The 11,758-nt window shown below is 40.4% G+C and overlaps 1 protein-coding gene across 2 annotated transcripts; it reads left to right on the forward strand.

The window, feature by feature from the left end:
• Nucleotides 1-1,023: 1,023 nt before the first annotated feature.
• Nucleotides 1,024-11,458, forward strand: TSPAN6 (tetraspanin 6). Of its 2 annotated transcripts, XM_077890354.1 has the most exons (10): nucleotides 1,024-1,148; nucleotides 5,308-5,797; nucleotides 6,218-6,234; nucleotides 6,789-6,977; nucleotides 7,256-7,330; nucleotides 7,896-7,994; nucleotides 8,492-8,626; nucleotides 9,024-9,107; nucleotides 10,507-10,612; nucleotides 11,248-11,458. In XM_077890354.1, exons 4-9 carry the CDS (start codon nucleotides 6,966-6,968, stop codon nucleotides 10,573-10,575), a joined length of 474 nt encoding a protein of 157 aa, XP_077746480.1. In that variant the 5' UTR covers nucleotides 1,024-1,148; nucleotides 5,308-5,797; nucleotides 6,218-6,234; nucleotides 6,789-6,965; the 3' UTR covers nucleotides 10,576-10,612; nucleotides 11,248-11,458. The 2 variants fall into 2 exon arrangements, with proteins under 2 accessions (XP_077746480.1, XP_077746479.1); XM_077890353.1 differs by lacking the exon at nucleotides 6,218-6,234.
• The last annotated feature ends 300 nt before the right edge of the window (nucleotides 11,459-11,758 follow it).

The following is an 11,758-nucleotide window of genomic DNA, read 5'->3' on the forward strand; positions in this document are numbered from 1 at the left end:
AGAGAGATGCTAAAGAGGAAAGTGAAGGGGGGGGGAATATGGAAATCATAGGGAGATCAAAGTAAAGGGATAAATAAGAGGGACAGCATCACTCTGAAGCACTGCAATGGGTAGTATGAAGAGCTTATAGAAAATCAGGGGGGCTAATTTCTAAAAAAACAGCATTTTTTCAGTTCCCACTACTATCTGTGGATAACATCCTATTAGACACTGTGGGGTATAAAGTTAAATAAATCACCTCTCTGTATGATTTGGTTGGAAAGAAAAGACAAAGACACACAAAGAGACCAACAACATCTATACATACAAACGCAAAGTTCTTAAAGTTCAGTACCTTTTTCAATATCAAGACATTTAGTATGAAGTCCCTTAGCAGTCAATAAGATACATTTTTAAGAAGTATTATATATGCAAACTGACTTGCCTAGATAAGATCTCAGCAAAGCTTAACAAAACCAAACTAGAAACAACTTTTCTAGAATACTGACTATGGCAAATTGATACGAAATTGTGAATTCTAGTATCATTTAAGTGTATTTCTCACTTCTCTGTGTCCCCAATTATATATTATAAGCCTTTTTGAAGAAGGCAAGATCAGGACTGGGAAGGAGGAAAGGATTCATGGAGAATCTGAAAGGAGTGGATGGAAAAAAGTGAATGAAAACTAGACACAGAAGAGAATTTCAGAGAAAGGATTCTTGAAAAGGTATTAGAAAGTGAAAATGGGAAAGGCATCATGTGAATAAGAGATAAGATGTATTCTGAGTGAAATAGTTGATTTTTTTAATGGTTCCTAAGACAGGGAGTAGTAATGTTCCAAGACATTAACCAGCAGCTCAACTTAATTGTTTTGTTTATGACAGGGTGATACTGGGATAGCTTAGGCATTTAGTTTATTTAATTTAATTAATCAAACCTCAAGTCAGTACTAAGTGGTTTAGTCTCACTAACTCACTAATCACTAAGTGGTTAGCCTTTGGTCCCAATTATGACCAAAAGCTCAACAGGGATTGGCTGAGCACAAATGAACTCATCAATTGAACATTGTGTCCTAGGGCACTGGGGAGAGTATAAAAGGAGGCGCAGGAGCCCTGCCACCCTGGCTCTTCAGTAGTTTCTGAACATGTAGATAGCAGGATGTAAGACAGGTAAGTAGAGAAGAAAATAGGAAATACAGGTACTCTTGTAATTAACTAAGGGTCTGAGTTTGTGTGAGTGGTCAAACTATAAGCTCTGATACTAGAGAAAGAGGAATATATGGGCAGGGGTGGGGAGTCTGGATAAAGGGGACTGAGAAGCATTCTCATTGAGTTGAGGTTGGGATGTGCCTTAAGTAGAGAGTAGGAATTTTGAGTGAAATTGGAGACTGAGAAGGGAAGAGGGAACAGATCTTGTCTATCAGGAGATAATCATACTGGTTTATTGTGGAACAGAAAATTCATGTTGCAAAAGCAGTAGGAAATAAGCTGATATAATATTTGCTGGGGGAAGCATACTTTTAATGCCAAAGAACAACATTTAAACTTAATCTTGAAGGTTACAGGAAATTAATAGGGAAGGGACTGAAATCCCTACTAAATATTGAATGTAAAACAAACAGCAACAATATTTAAGGAAAATATTTTCCTTTTTCCTGCGTTTTCAGCATCAAATGTGTTTTTGTGGTCAGAAAGAGGGAGGAAAATAGACTGAACCAGAAAAAGTATTGAACTCTCTATCTTGCACTCTGTGATGAGCAGGGTTACTTCTTAGGTGATTGGGCTATTTGAAAGACCGTAAAGGTAAAACTCAACAAAAACCCAAAGTGCAAGGCAGAATTGGGGAAATCATTGAGGTTCTTGTGCCTCGGGGGCTTTGAAGAGCCCTTGTTTGTGGCTAAATGTCTGAATACAGCAGTCTTTGCTTGGGTTATTCCCAGCCAAGACAGCTGTTTATGCAATGGCAGCCATGTCTCACAGAGTGGGCCCTGTTTCTGGTGAGAGAAACAGGAGTTGGCAAAGCTTAGTCCTAGGCAAGTCAGCCTCTTTGAACCTGTTTTCTCATCTGTAACTTGAGGGTAGTAGTAGTCTTGACCTCATAATACGGGCTTTTGTGATGTATGCATGAGGTACCACCTGCCAAGCGCTTAGCAACGGTGGTTGGTACACAGTCAATGCTCAATATAACAATTTCTATCTATCTATCTATCTATCTATCTATCTATCTATCTAGTTATATATATATAGATATTAGAATGTAATATCAATAATACAATTAAGTATTATAATATTAATACTTTAAAGAATAAATGTATCTTATGACCTAGAGAATTACTATTTACATTGCATTAGATGGGATTAGATGCCCCTTTGGTCTGGGTTTGGGCCCAGACCCAGACCTAAATTTGAAGTAAACTGAACTTCTGGGTTTAGGGGCATGGTGGGGGTGGGGTGGGGTACGAGGGTGGAGCAGGGTAGGAGATGGTGGTGCAAGGTGTTGTGTCTATAGGAATATTAAATTCCATGTCAGCCTTTGGTTTAATTTGGCACTGACTGTTACTCAAACAAAGCAGCGTTGTAGTGGCAGAGGAAGGGAGAGGCGGAAAATCAACACATTCTTGGAAGTAAGATGTGGCTTTTGCTTTGACTGCTTAGTTTTTTCTCCAGCCGCAAAAATATTTCTTTGCTCTTGGGCTCATAACGAAAATCCCTTCCAGAACACCGTACAAACCTAAGCTTCAGAGGAAGTTTCCATTTAAGATGATAAGGAGTTAGCAAGACTTCCTTTGATACTTATTTTAATATAAGAACCCCTCAGATAGTGTTATTTAGCCTAGGGGAAAAGCTTTGCATCTACTTAGAGACTCCCTCAACCTCATTTCCTGTAGTTATGGCATGTATGTTACTTTCAAAATTGACATCTGCTATATTTCCTGATAACCTTCCTTCAGTGTTTATAGGTATATAGTTGTATCATTTGCCCATTCTCTCCATGTGTCTGTATGTTAGGCTTTTAAATTTATAGGAGAAAAGTTTAGTGTAAAGACTGTTGGTACGATATTCATTCTCTAGTAGTTGTTCTCTGGACCTCAGACATCTGGCATGATACTAGAGGAGCTGGTCCTAGGTCAATATTCGAAATACAGGGAAACTCTGTGTGACTAAGTCAATGGAACTTTATTGTTTTCTGGTTCTATGGTATATGTTTAAAGCAAGCTTTCAAGCAAAGTTTGGGCATCACTATACAATACAACAGCATTACAGTAAATGCCCACTGTGATGTTAAGCTTGTGTCAATGATGATGTAAAGGACTGACTGCAAGGGAACTGATACTGTCTTCTATTCCCATTATTCAAGAAATAGTACACAGTCTCTGCCCTTGAAGAGCTTATGCTTTACTGAGAAACCAGGCCTTAAATCATACACTGTGCTGTAACCTACACCAACCTGTTCATGATACATAACATGGAAACATATATGATTTAAAAGGAAAAAAATACACTTCTTACTTCAAATGCTATCCATAATTCACTAGGAATGTCCAATTCTTAACTTTCCTTAAGAGTTAACTTGTTTTTGGTTGAAATTTCAATGGTCTGTGTCTTACCACATGGATAAATAAGCATACAGATCTATAGTATTGTTAGTGTTAGGTATCAACTCAGATTTTCTAGAAGTAACTATTTTTTCCCATAAGAATATATAAGAATATATTTTTATGGAGGGAGCAAGAAAGTCCAGAGGAAGTTTCACCAAGTGTATATTTTCCACTAAAGAGAAAATTGAGTCTTGACACCCAATAGTGATCTTTCCTTTCTCCTTGATTACACCTGTCCTGAATTTCTAGAAAGATGAATGCTAGGGATTGAACTAATGTCCCTGAGTAAAATGGGAGACCAGTATGCCTATATAGAACTTAATTAAATCATTTGTATTTAATTTGTTTTGTAAATGTGTTTTGAACCTGATGAGAAAAAAAAAAAAAGACCTCCCTATTCTGAGGTTCTCATGAAAAGTACATTGACCTATTTAAATTGAGGGCAATTTGAATGGCTCATTTGGTCATTCTTGAAGCCTAAAAGGTGCCAGAAAGCAGGAACAGTGAGTATATATAATGTGTAGGCTCATTTCTTTTCTCCCCCTGCAACAATAGGCATGGGATTAACCTGTTTTGTATCGACAGCTCAAATACATGCACTTATTCTTGTGTGCTGAGCAAAGCACATGCACATGCATCCTGTATGAAACAGAGACGTTTCACAGATGTATCAAAGAACTTTAAATACCCTTTAAGGCTCTGTAATTTGTATAATCCAAATTTCATAGGTCTTTCAACTAACCTGAGACTTGTCTTCACATTTAACCTCTCTGAAAGTTAAGCCCCAAACAAAAAGTGCCTCAGCTTTTATCACCAATGTTTAGAAGACCATCAAGAGGCCTGTTTTTTTTATTCCACTTTACTGCAAAGATGGACTCAGGGCTGCCTCTAGACATATGGGACAGAAAACTTTTTGGTGATTCATTCCCACTCTGTAAGCAGTTTAACTCCTTAGGAACACATAATCTTAAATTCTAGGAAGATCTCAGCCAATTGCGGGAACTTTAGGGGGATGGACAGCAACCCCACAACCCAAGGTTATATAGCTTGTGTAACAGGGGAGGGGATTGAAAAGCACAAAGATCTCTAGTTTTGGCTTTGCTGCTAGCTGTGTGACTTTAGGTTTCAGCCTCCTTGTGATCAGCTAGTTCTTGGTCTAACCCCCCACCCCTGAAATATACAGTGCCTTTCAGTTTTAACATTTAAAAGGGGGGCGTGTGTCACATTTACCTGGCATTCTCCATGGCACCTTGTCCTTTTAAAAGTTTGCAGATAATAGCCCAACTTACCTTCAGTATTAATTACTTTAGAACATTTTCCCTCAACGGTCCAATTGTTTACAGGATAAGGGAGGAAAAGATAATGAATTTTGCAAACTTCTGTAAGGAAATTGTCAAATTCATTAACAATCTTTCATACTTAGCTTTGGGGTTCTTTCAAGTGATTTCCCACAATCCATTCACTCTTAATGTCAACCCCCCACGACCTCGCATAAAACAATGTTCAAAAATTGAAAAGCCCAGAACAAATGAAAAAGAAATCAGCCTAGTTCCACCACTCAGGTAAATTTTACTCTTCCTCAGTTTTTGTCTAAAAACATGACTGTACGTGTCGCTTTGCAATCTGCTTTGTTTCTCTTTGGAAATAAACTTCTTGGGGGGCATTTAGCCGTGTAATAAACTATTCTTAGGTCCCTTTTAACCTCTTTTCCTTCTTTTCTTTCCCTCTAGGGCACCAGGGGCCGGCGAGGCCGAATCTCAGGGCGCTGCTGGCGCTACTGGTGATAGAACAATATGATCAAGTTATAAGAGCGGGAGGGACGTGGGGGGGAGGGAAAGATTGTTTCGGTGAAAAAATGAGGAAAGCTCCACTCGAAGATCTAAGGAATTTCCGACTCTCGAACCTTTGCACATAGTTTTCGGTAACCTTCAGCAGGGGGCGCTCGGAAATTGTCGTCACTTTCCGGACAGCCTCTCAGACTTTACCCTCTGGAAAGCGGTTCAGTGTTTCCGGCTTTTTCTCAGTTGTAGACGCTCGTGAGTTTCCGGCAGTTTCCGGGGAGACTCGGGGACTCTGCGTCTCCCCCGCTCCGCTCCGCGCGCCCGGTGCGGTGGGGCAGGGTCGTGGCTAGTCATGGCGTCCCCGTCTCGGAGACTGCAGACGAAACCAGTCATTACTTGTTTCAAGAGCGTCCTCCTGATCTACACTTTCATCTTCTGGGTGAGAGATGGAGCCCGGGGCCGGGAGGGGCTCCTGGGCTTGGGTGGGGGGTGTGACCCCGAGCAGAGGGCGCTCGGGTCGGGGGGCGAGGAGAGCGAGCGCGGGGCGGGTGGCCCCGGGGCGGCTCTGGCTCCTGGGATCCCGACGCCGGGCGGAGAGTGGCTGGGGCTCGAGCTCGGGCATCTCGCTCGCGCCGGGGTCGGGGTGCCGGACGAGGGCAGCCAATGGGCTGTGCTGGGACACAGACGTGCTGAGGGTTCGAATTCGATGCGGGGCCGGGCGGGGGGGCGGTACGAGGAAGGCAGATAAACCCCCGCGCTCGCAGAGGGTGTCCCCAGCCGTTTGCGAGAGGCGACGCTCGGCCCGTCCCTCTGAGGGCTCACTCGCATAATAGTCTCTTTCTTTTCATTGCTTCATAAGCGGGGAGTATTTCGCAGGTAAGTATGGTAATGGCTGCACGCCCGCCAGCCTATCCTCGGGCTGCTTTTTATGGATTATCCCGTTGTACGCTGTGCCCATCTCCGAAGTGGGGGGTGGGGTGTGGAGGGGGAAGTTTCTGGAACTCCTAGAGACACAGTTTCCCTCCTCCAGGAAAGTTTTCTTCCTCTGGCGGGAGTAAAGCAGTTAAATAAGTTATCCCTAGGACAGAATTGCCATGGACTTCGGTTTATACAAAAACAAAAACAAAACAAAACAACAAAACAAAACAGATAAAGTTTAAGAATTTTGTAAAGCCTTCTCTAGCTACCCCCTGGTTTTGCCCTGGCTACCTGGGCTATCTAGTGATCCAGCGTGGGTTTATCAAGGCCTGCCCTTATGTGCAGATCTCCTTCCTCAATCCCTTGTCTCCCATATTCCAGCCACAGCTCTGTGGCCACAGACTGCTAAATCAATTCTCACATCTATTGTTTCTTAAGTACCTGGTGGTTTGTGGTTTGAAGGTGCTGCTTTATACAGTGTATGACTTTCTATTCTCTGATTTCCCACATAGATCACTGGCCTAATCCTTCTTGCCGTTGGCATTTGGGGCAAGGTGAGCCTGGAGAATTATTTTTCCCTTTTAAATGAGAAGGCCACCAATGTCCCCTTCGTGCTCATTGGCACTGGCACTGTCATCATTCTTTTGGGCACCTTTGGCTGTTTTGCTACCTGCCGAGCTTCTGCATGGATGCTAAAACTGGTGAGTCCTTGTTTTCCTTAAAATTGATTCTTGATTTTAGAAAAAGTCTTCTATGTTATAGGGTTTGTTTCTTCAAACTGGCCACGGCCCTTTATGATTTTTCCTCTTTCTTCCCAAGTAACATTTCTGCTGTCAGTTCCCACTTTTGTTGTGTTTTCCCTGTCCTTTTTAATAAAGACATGCTGGACTGATTGAGCAGACTATTTTTTTTCTTTGACTGCCTTTGCAGCTGTGATGTGTCTTATTATGCTGACTTGGACTTTCTTTTTATCCCACAGTATGCAATGTTTCTGACTCTCATTTTTTTGGTTGAATTGGTCGCTGCCATCGTAGGATTTGTTTTCAGACATGAGGTAAACCTGAGTTTGGGAACCTTAATATGTTAAAATTTATTCTCCCAGAGAGAAAAACAGTTACTGTTTTTTAATTGTAATTGTACTGTAAACAGTTACAATTTTTAATAGTGCAGAAGTCACTTGAACTAGAAATTGAGGTTCCACTTCTAAAACTGGGGTTGGGAATCATTCAGTGAGTAGTGAAGGCTCCTCAGTGAGAGTGTTTTACAACGTGGTGGTATAGTCTCCCAAAGAAAGGTTTTGTAGGAATCAAATTTGTACTTAATTTAAAGTAGAGAAAATTTAGGGGAGAGATATAGCAGTACAGAGCTGCCATTTGAATAAAAGCTCCCATAGCTCTTAGAACTTGAGTGGTTATCATCTTTATGGTAATGTTTTGCTTAGTAATCCTCTCAGCTAGACTGTAGCCCATAGAGGACAGGATTAGACCATAGAAGTTAATTACCATACATGTTGCTGCTGTCAAACATGTTGGTCAGATGTGGGGATTTTTTATTTGACCTAGAAACCAAAAGATCTTTCTAGAATCCTTATTTACTGGCATTGTATTTCTTTGCTGTAGATTAGGAACAGCTTTAAGAGTAATTATGAGAGAACTTTAAAGCAGTATAACTCTACGGGAGATTATAGAAGCGATGCAGTAGACAAGATTCAAAATACGGTAAGTGGTCATAGGTGATAGCTTCTCAAGAGGGGAACACATCCATATTCCCTTAGAGAAGAGGATAGGCCCCTGGCTAGTAGATGTTTTACACTTGTAGGATAATCTCATTATTACAATCTTAGATCAGGAGAAAATATGTCTCTGGAAAGAAGTGTGGGATGATACTAAGTGACATATCTCCATTTTCTCCTAATCATTCTCCTCACATGTACACCTTTTCACTCCTCACTTACTTTGTGGACCAAATACTGCTAATACCAACTATAGCAGAAAAGTAAGTCCAGTCCAAAAGTGTTACACTTGGTATTAGAAAAAAGTGCTAATCTCTTAAATTATAATGCCAGTTGAGAACAAGCACACTAAAATACTAGGATAGAGATTACTGAGTTTAATAATCTTTTGAGAACACATTGCAATCTAAGATAATAGATTAAATGTTTGACTATAAAGCTGTAATGTGAACTATAAATGGTTTTGTTGGATATATTTTTCAGTTACATTGTTGTGGTGTCACCGACTATAGAGATTGGAGGGATACTAATTATTACTCAGAAAAAGGATTTCCCAAGAGTTGCTGTAAACTTGAAAATTGTTCTCCACAGAGAGATGCAGATAAAGTAAACAATGAAGTAAGGAGCCTTTGAAATTTTTTTATTTGAAAATATTAACTGAATACAGAGTTGACTCAGTTTTTAATTTTTCCTCACAATAGATATAATCTGAAATAGGCAGAGCAGGTATTGTTCTCATTGAATAAATGAGGAAACTGAAGCACAGACCACCTGTGACTTGAGTTCACACAACTAGCAAATAACACTTTTAAATGCATAATCCAAAAGGTGAAACTTCTGTTCTTCAAACTTCTGTCGAGACCATTGTGCTTGAAAGGAGATAGAACTTGTAAATTTTAATAAAATGATAATCAAAGGCTGTGGTAGCTAAAGCTCATCTTTTGGCAGAGATGTTAGATCCAAATGTTCATTATTGCTTGTGCTGTACTTAATATTGTTTTTCCTCTCCCATTAGGGTTGTTTTATAAAGGTGATGACCATTATAGAGTCAGAAATGGGAGTGGTTGCGGGAATTTCTTTTGGAGTTGCTTGCTTTCAGGTAAGTCCTTGTCGTTGGGAATGTCTCATCACTCTTGTTAGGTGTGAGCTAGAAGGTTTCCACTTTGAAGGCCTCAGGACATTTCCAGAGAAATTACATTTTCACAAACTTCCGGCTGATTTTATTTTTGTATATGAAACATATGTAGTCAGTTGTTTGTATTTGGGTCTATTTAGCTTTGTTTTATTTGGGATGGGATGTTTTGTTCTTCTCATTCCAATTTTTTGATGTCTTGGATCTTATGTTTTCTCCCAATTAGACTTCTCAAAATTTTTATTCCCTGTTTACCTGCCCTCTTTTACCATGGCCAATCATGCCTTGAAACTACAAAAAAGCAAGACTTAGAATTATCTCCTAGTAGTACATACCTGGTACACTCTTGGGTATGGCAGCTTTCCAGCATCCTAGTTCATTAATTAAAACATGGGATAGATGGGAACCTTGTTTTGCTGTACAGTCAAGATTCTAACACATTATTCAGATTTTTTCTTTCTTGGGCTGCAGCTGCCTGATGAGTTCCATGTAAGTGCTGACCTATAAAAACTTGGATCATATGACCCCACATTCAATATAGACCTGTTTTGTTGGGTACATGCTATGTTGTGGGTCAAATAGAATTTCCTGAGTTGTGCTGCTTCTCACTGTAGCATGAAAAGTTTGTTTTGTGGCTCTTTACAATTTTTTTTAGGGGATGGGTTTTTTTTTTCCTATGTTAAACACCATGGAGATAAAACTAAAAGAATGGATATACTTCATTTTGACCTATGTAATTGGTTTTGGAAGTCTAATCTTAATATATTTCTAAAGCAGCAGGCACAGCTATGTCTCAATCTGCACTGTCTAAGAAAATAGCCACTAGCACCTTCGAAAAGTACTAATTAAGTAAAATTAAAACTTCAGTTCCTTAGTACTCTGGCCCCATTTGAAGTGCCCAAAAGCCACATATGGCTTAGTGGTGAGCTTCCTGGACAACACAGGTATTAGCGAACAAATTCATCATTGCCTCACTGCTCTAGAGCTTTTAGGGAAATCTCTGCTATGGTAGATGGAGATTTTACATGATGAGGTGCTTTTCTTCTAAGCCATGTCCTCTTTTTTTCTGATCATGGACAGGTTATCTGATAAGTTTCCCCAAAACTTTTATGATATTTAGAATTCATCCTGATTGACTTCTGTCAGTGACAGTTGTGAAACTCCAGGTCATAGTAGTAGGAAAACTTTCCTTAGGCTCTTTGAACGTGATCCAGGTACTGCAGAGTAGAACTTAAGGAAGGAAATTACTAGTGAATTTGAAGCGAAAGGAAAATAAGCCTGTATCCTGAGATCTTTAGGCTCTTGTGTGTGTGTGTGTGTGTGTGTGTGTGTGTGCTTAATTTTTGTTTGTCTATTTCATTTCTAGCTGGTTGGAATCTTTCTTTCCTACTGCCTCTCTCGCGCCATAACAAATAACCAGTATGAGATAGTGTAATCATCAAACCACGGGCTTACTATTGTTCAGCTTTAAGGTATGTTCATTTCAGTCCTCAGCTCTGTACTGGTGTTTACTTTTGCCTGTGCATGTGATGGGTGGACTGAGTGGGCCGAGGTCCTGTCGAGTGGTGCATCCAAATCTTGTTGGCACGGTGTTAGCCCTGCATGGTTAGATCAGGTCCCTACATGTAAGGCATGGCTGCAAAGGGCAGAAGAGCCTTATGGGATTTGCCTACACATCAGTGTAAAGATCCCAAGTGGTAGGATCTAGATGAAACTTGGACCTAGATGGAAGAGAAGTGGAGAATCCTGAGAGTGACCTTACTGGTGAGGTTCCCCGGCAAGTACACTCTACTCCCGATACTGGCATGTTCCCTCGTCTGCATTTACCACACTCCTCTGGTGGAACTAGTCTTAGAGCGATAAATGCATCTACCCTAACCTGGAACCAGATGTGGGGAAAACACGTGTTTCAGTAGCTTTGGTATTAGAATGGGAAACCATGAGAACTGTCTCTGGCTGAATTAATAGGGTTGCCCTTCACATTTTAATTGAGCCACTGACAGGGGACCACCTGAAGGTCTTCATTAGTGAACTGGATGCTAATGGGTGCAAGCGAATACTTGTAAGTTGGGTTACAAGTCAATTAACTTTTTTTCTTCAATTTCAGGACATTTACATTCCCCCCTGTGAGCTATGAGATTGCCTGGATGGAAGATTGCCTAATACTACTTACGATAGACCAAAAAATTCCATCAGTAATAGTCTGATTCAATCAAGACATTTGTGTAGGTCCACCTTTTGTCCCATTGGTGTTAATCATTGAAACCCCTGTATCACTGTGAAACACTGGAAGAGCTAATAAATTATAAATGAAGCAATACCGTGTTCCTCTTGACTTTTATTTTTCAGAATAGCCCTGTAAATTTGCTATTTTAATGTAGTGTTATAAAGTGACCCCTCTGAATTTGCTTATTGATGTAGCGTGATAGAAAATTGACCCTTCTGAAATGGCCACTTCCCAGATGAATTAAAATTATTGCATAATTTGCATCAAGTTAATTTTCAATAGTCTCTGTTTTGCTGATAGGCAGAGAGTCACATTGTATAATTTAATTCCGGCCAGCAGTTGGATGGTACTCATCATCAGAGTTGCTAGATGATGGAACAGTCCCTAACCT

Source organism: Canis aureus, chromosome X, assembly GCF_053574225.1.
Source record: "Canis aureus isolate CA01 chromosome X, VMU_Caureus_v.1.0, whole genome shotgun sequence".
NCBI classification, from domain to species: Eukaryota; Metazoa; Chordata; class Mammalia; order Carnivora; family Canidae; genus Canis; species Canis aureus.

Coding starts and splice junctions, on each gene's coding strand:
- TSPAN6 (XM_077890353.1), top strand. CDS start 5,711: ATGGCGTCCCCGTCTCGGAGACTGCAGACGAAACCAGTCATTACTTGT. Junction 8,627..9,023: donor CAGATAAAGTAAACAATGAA/GTAAGGAGCCTT, acceptor CTCTCCCATTAG/GGTTGTTTTATAAAGGTGAT. Junction 9,108..10,506: donor TTGGAGTTGCTTGCTTTCAG/GTAAGTCCTTGT, acceptor TTTCATTTCTAG/CTGGTTGGAATCTTTCTTTC.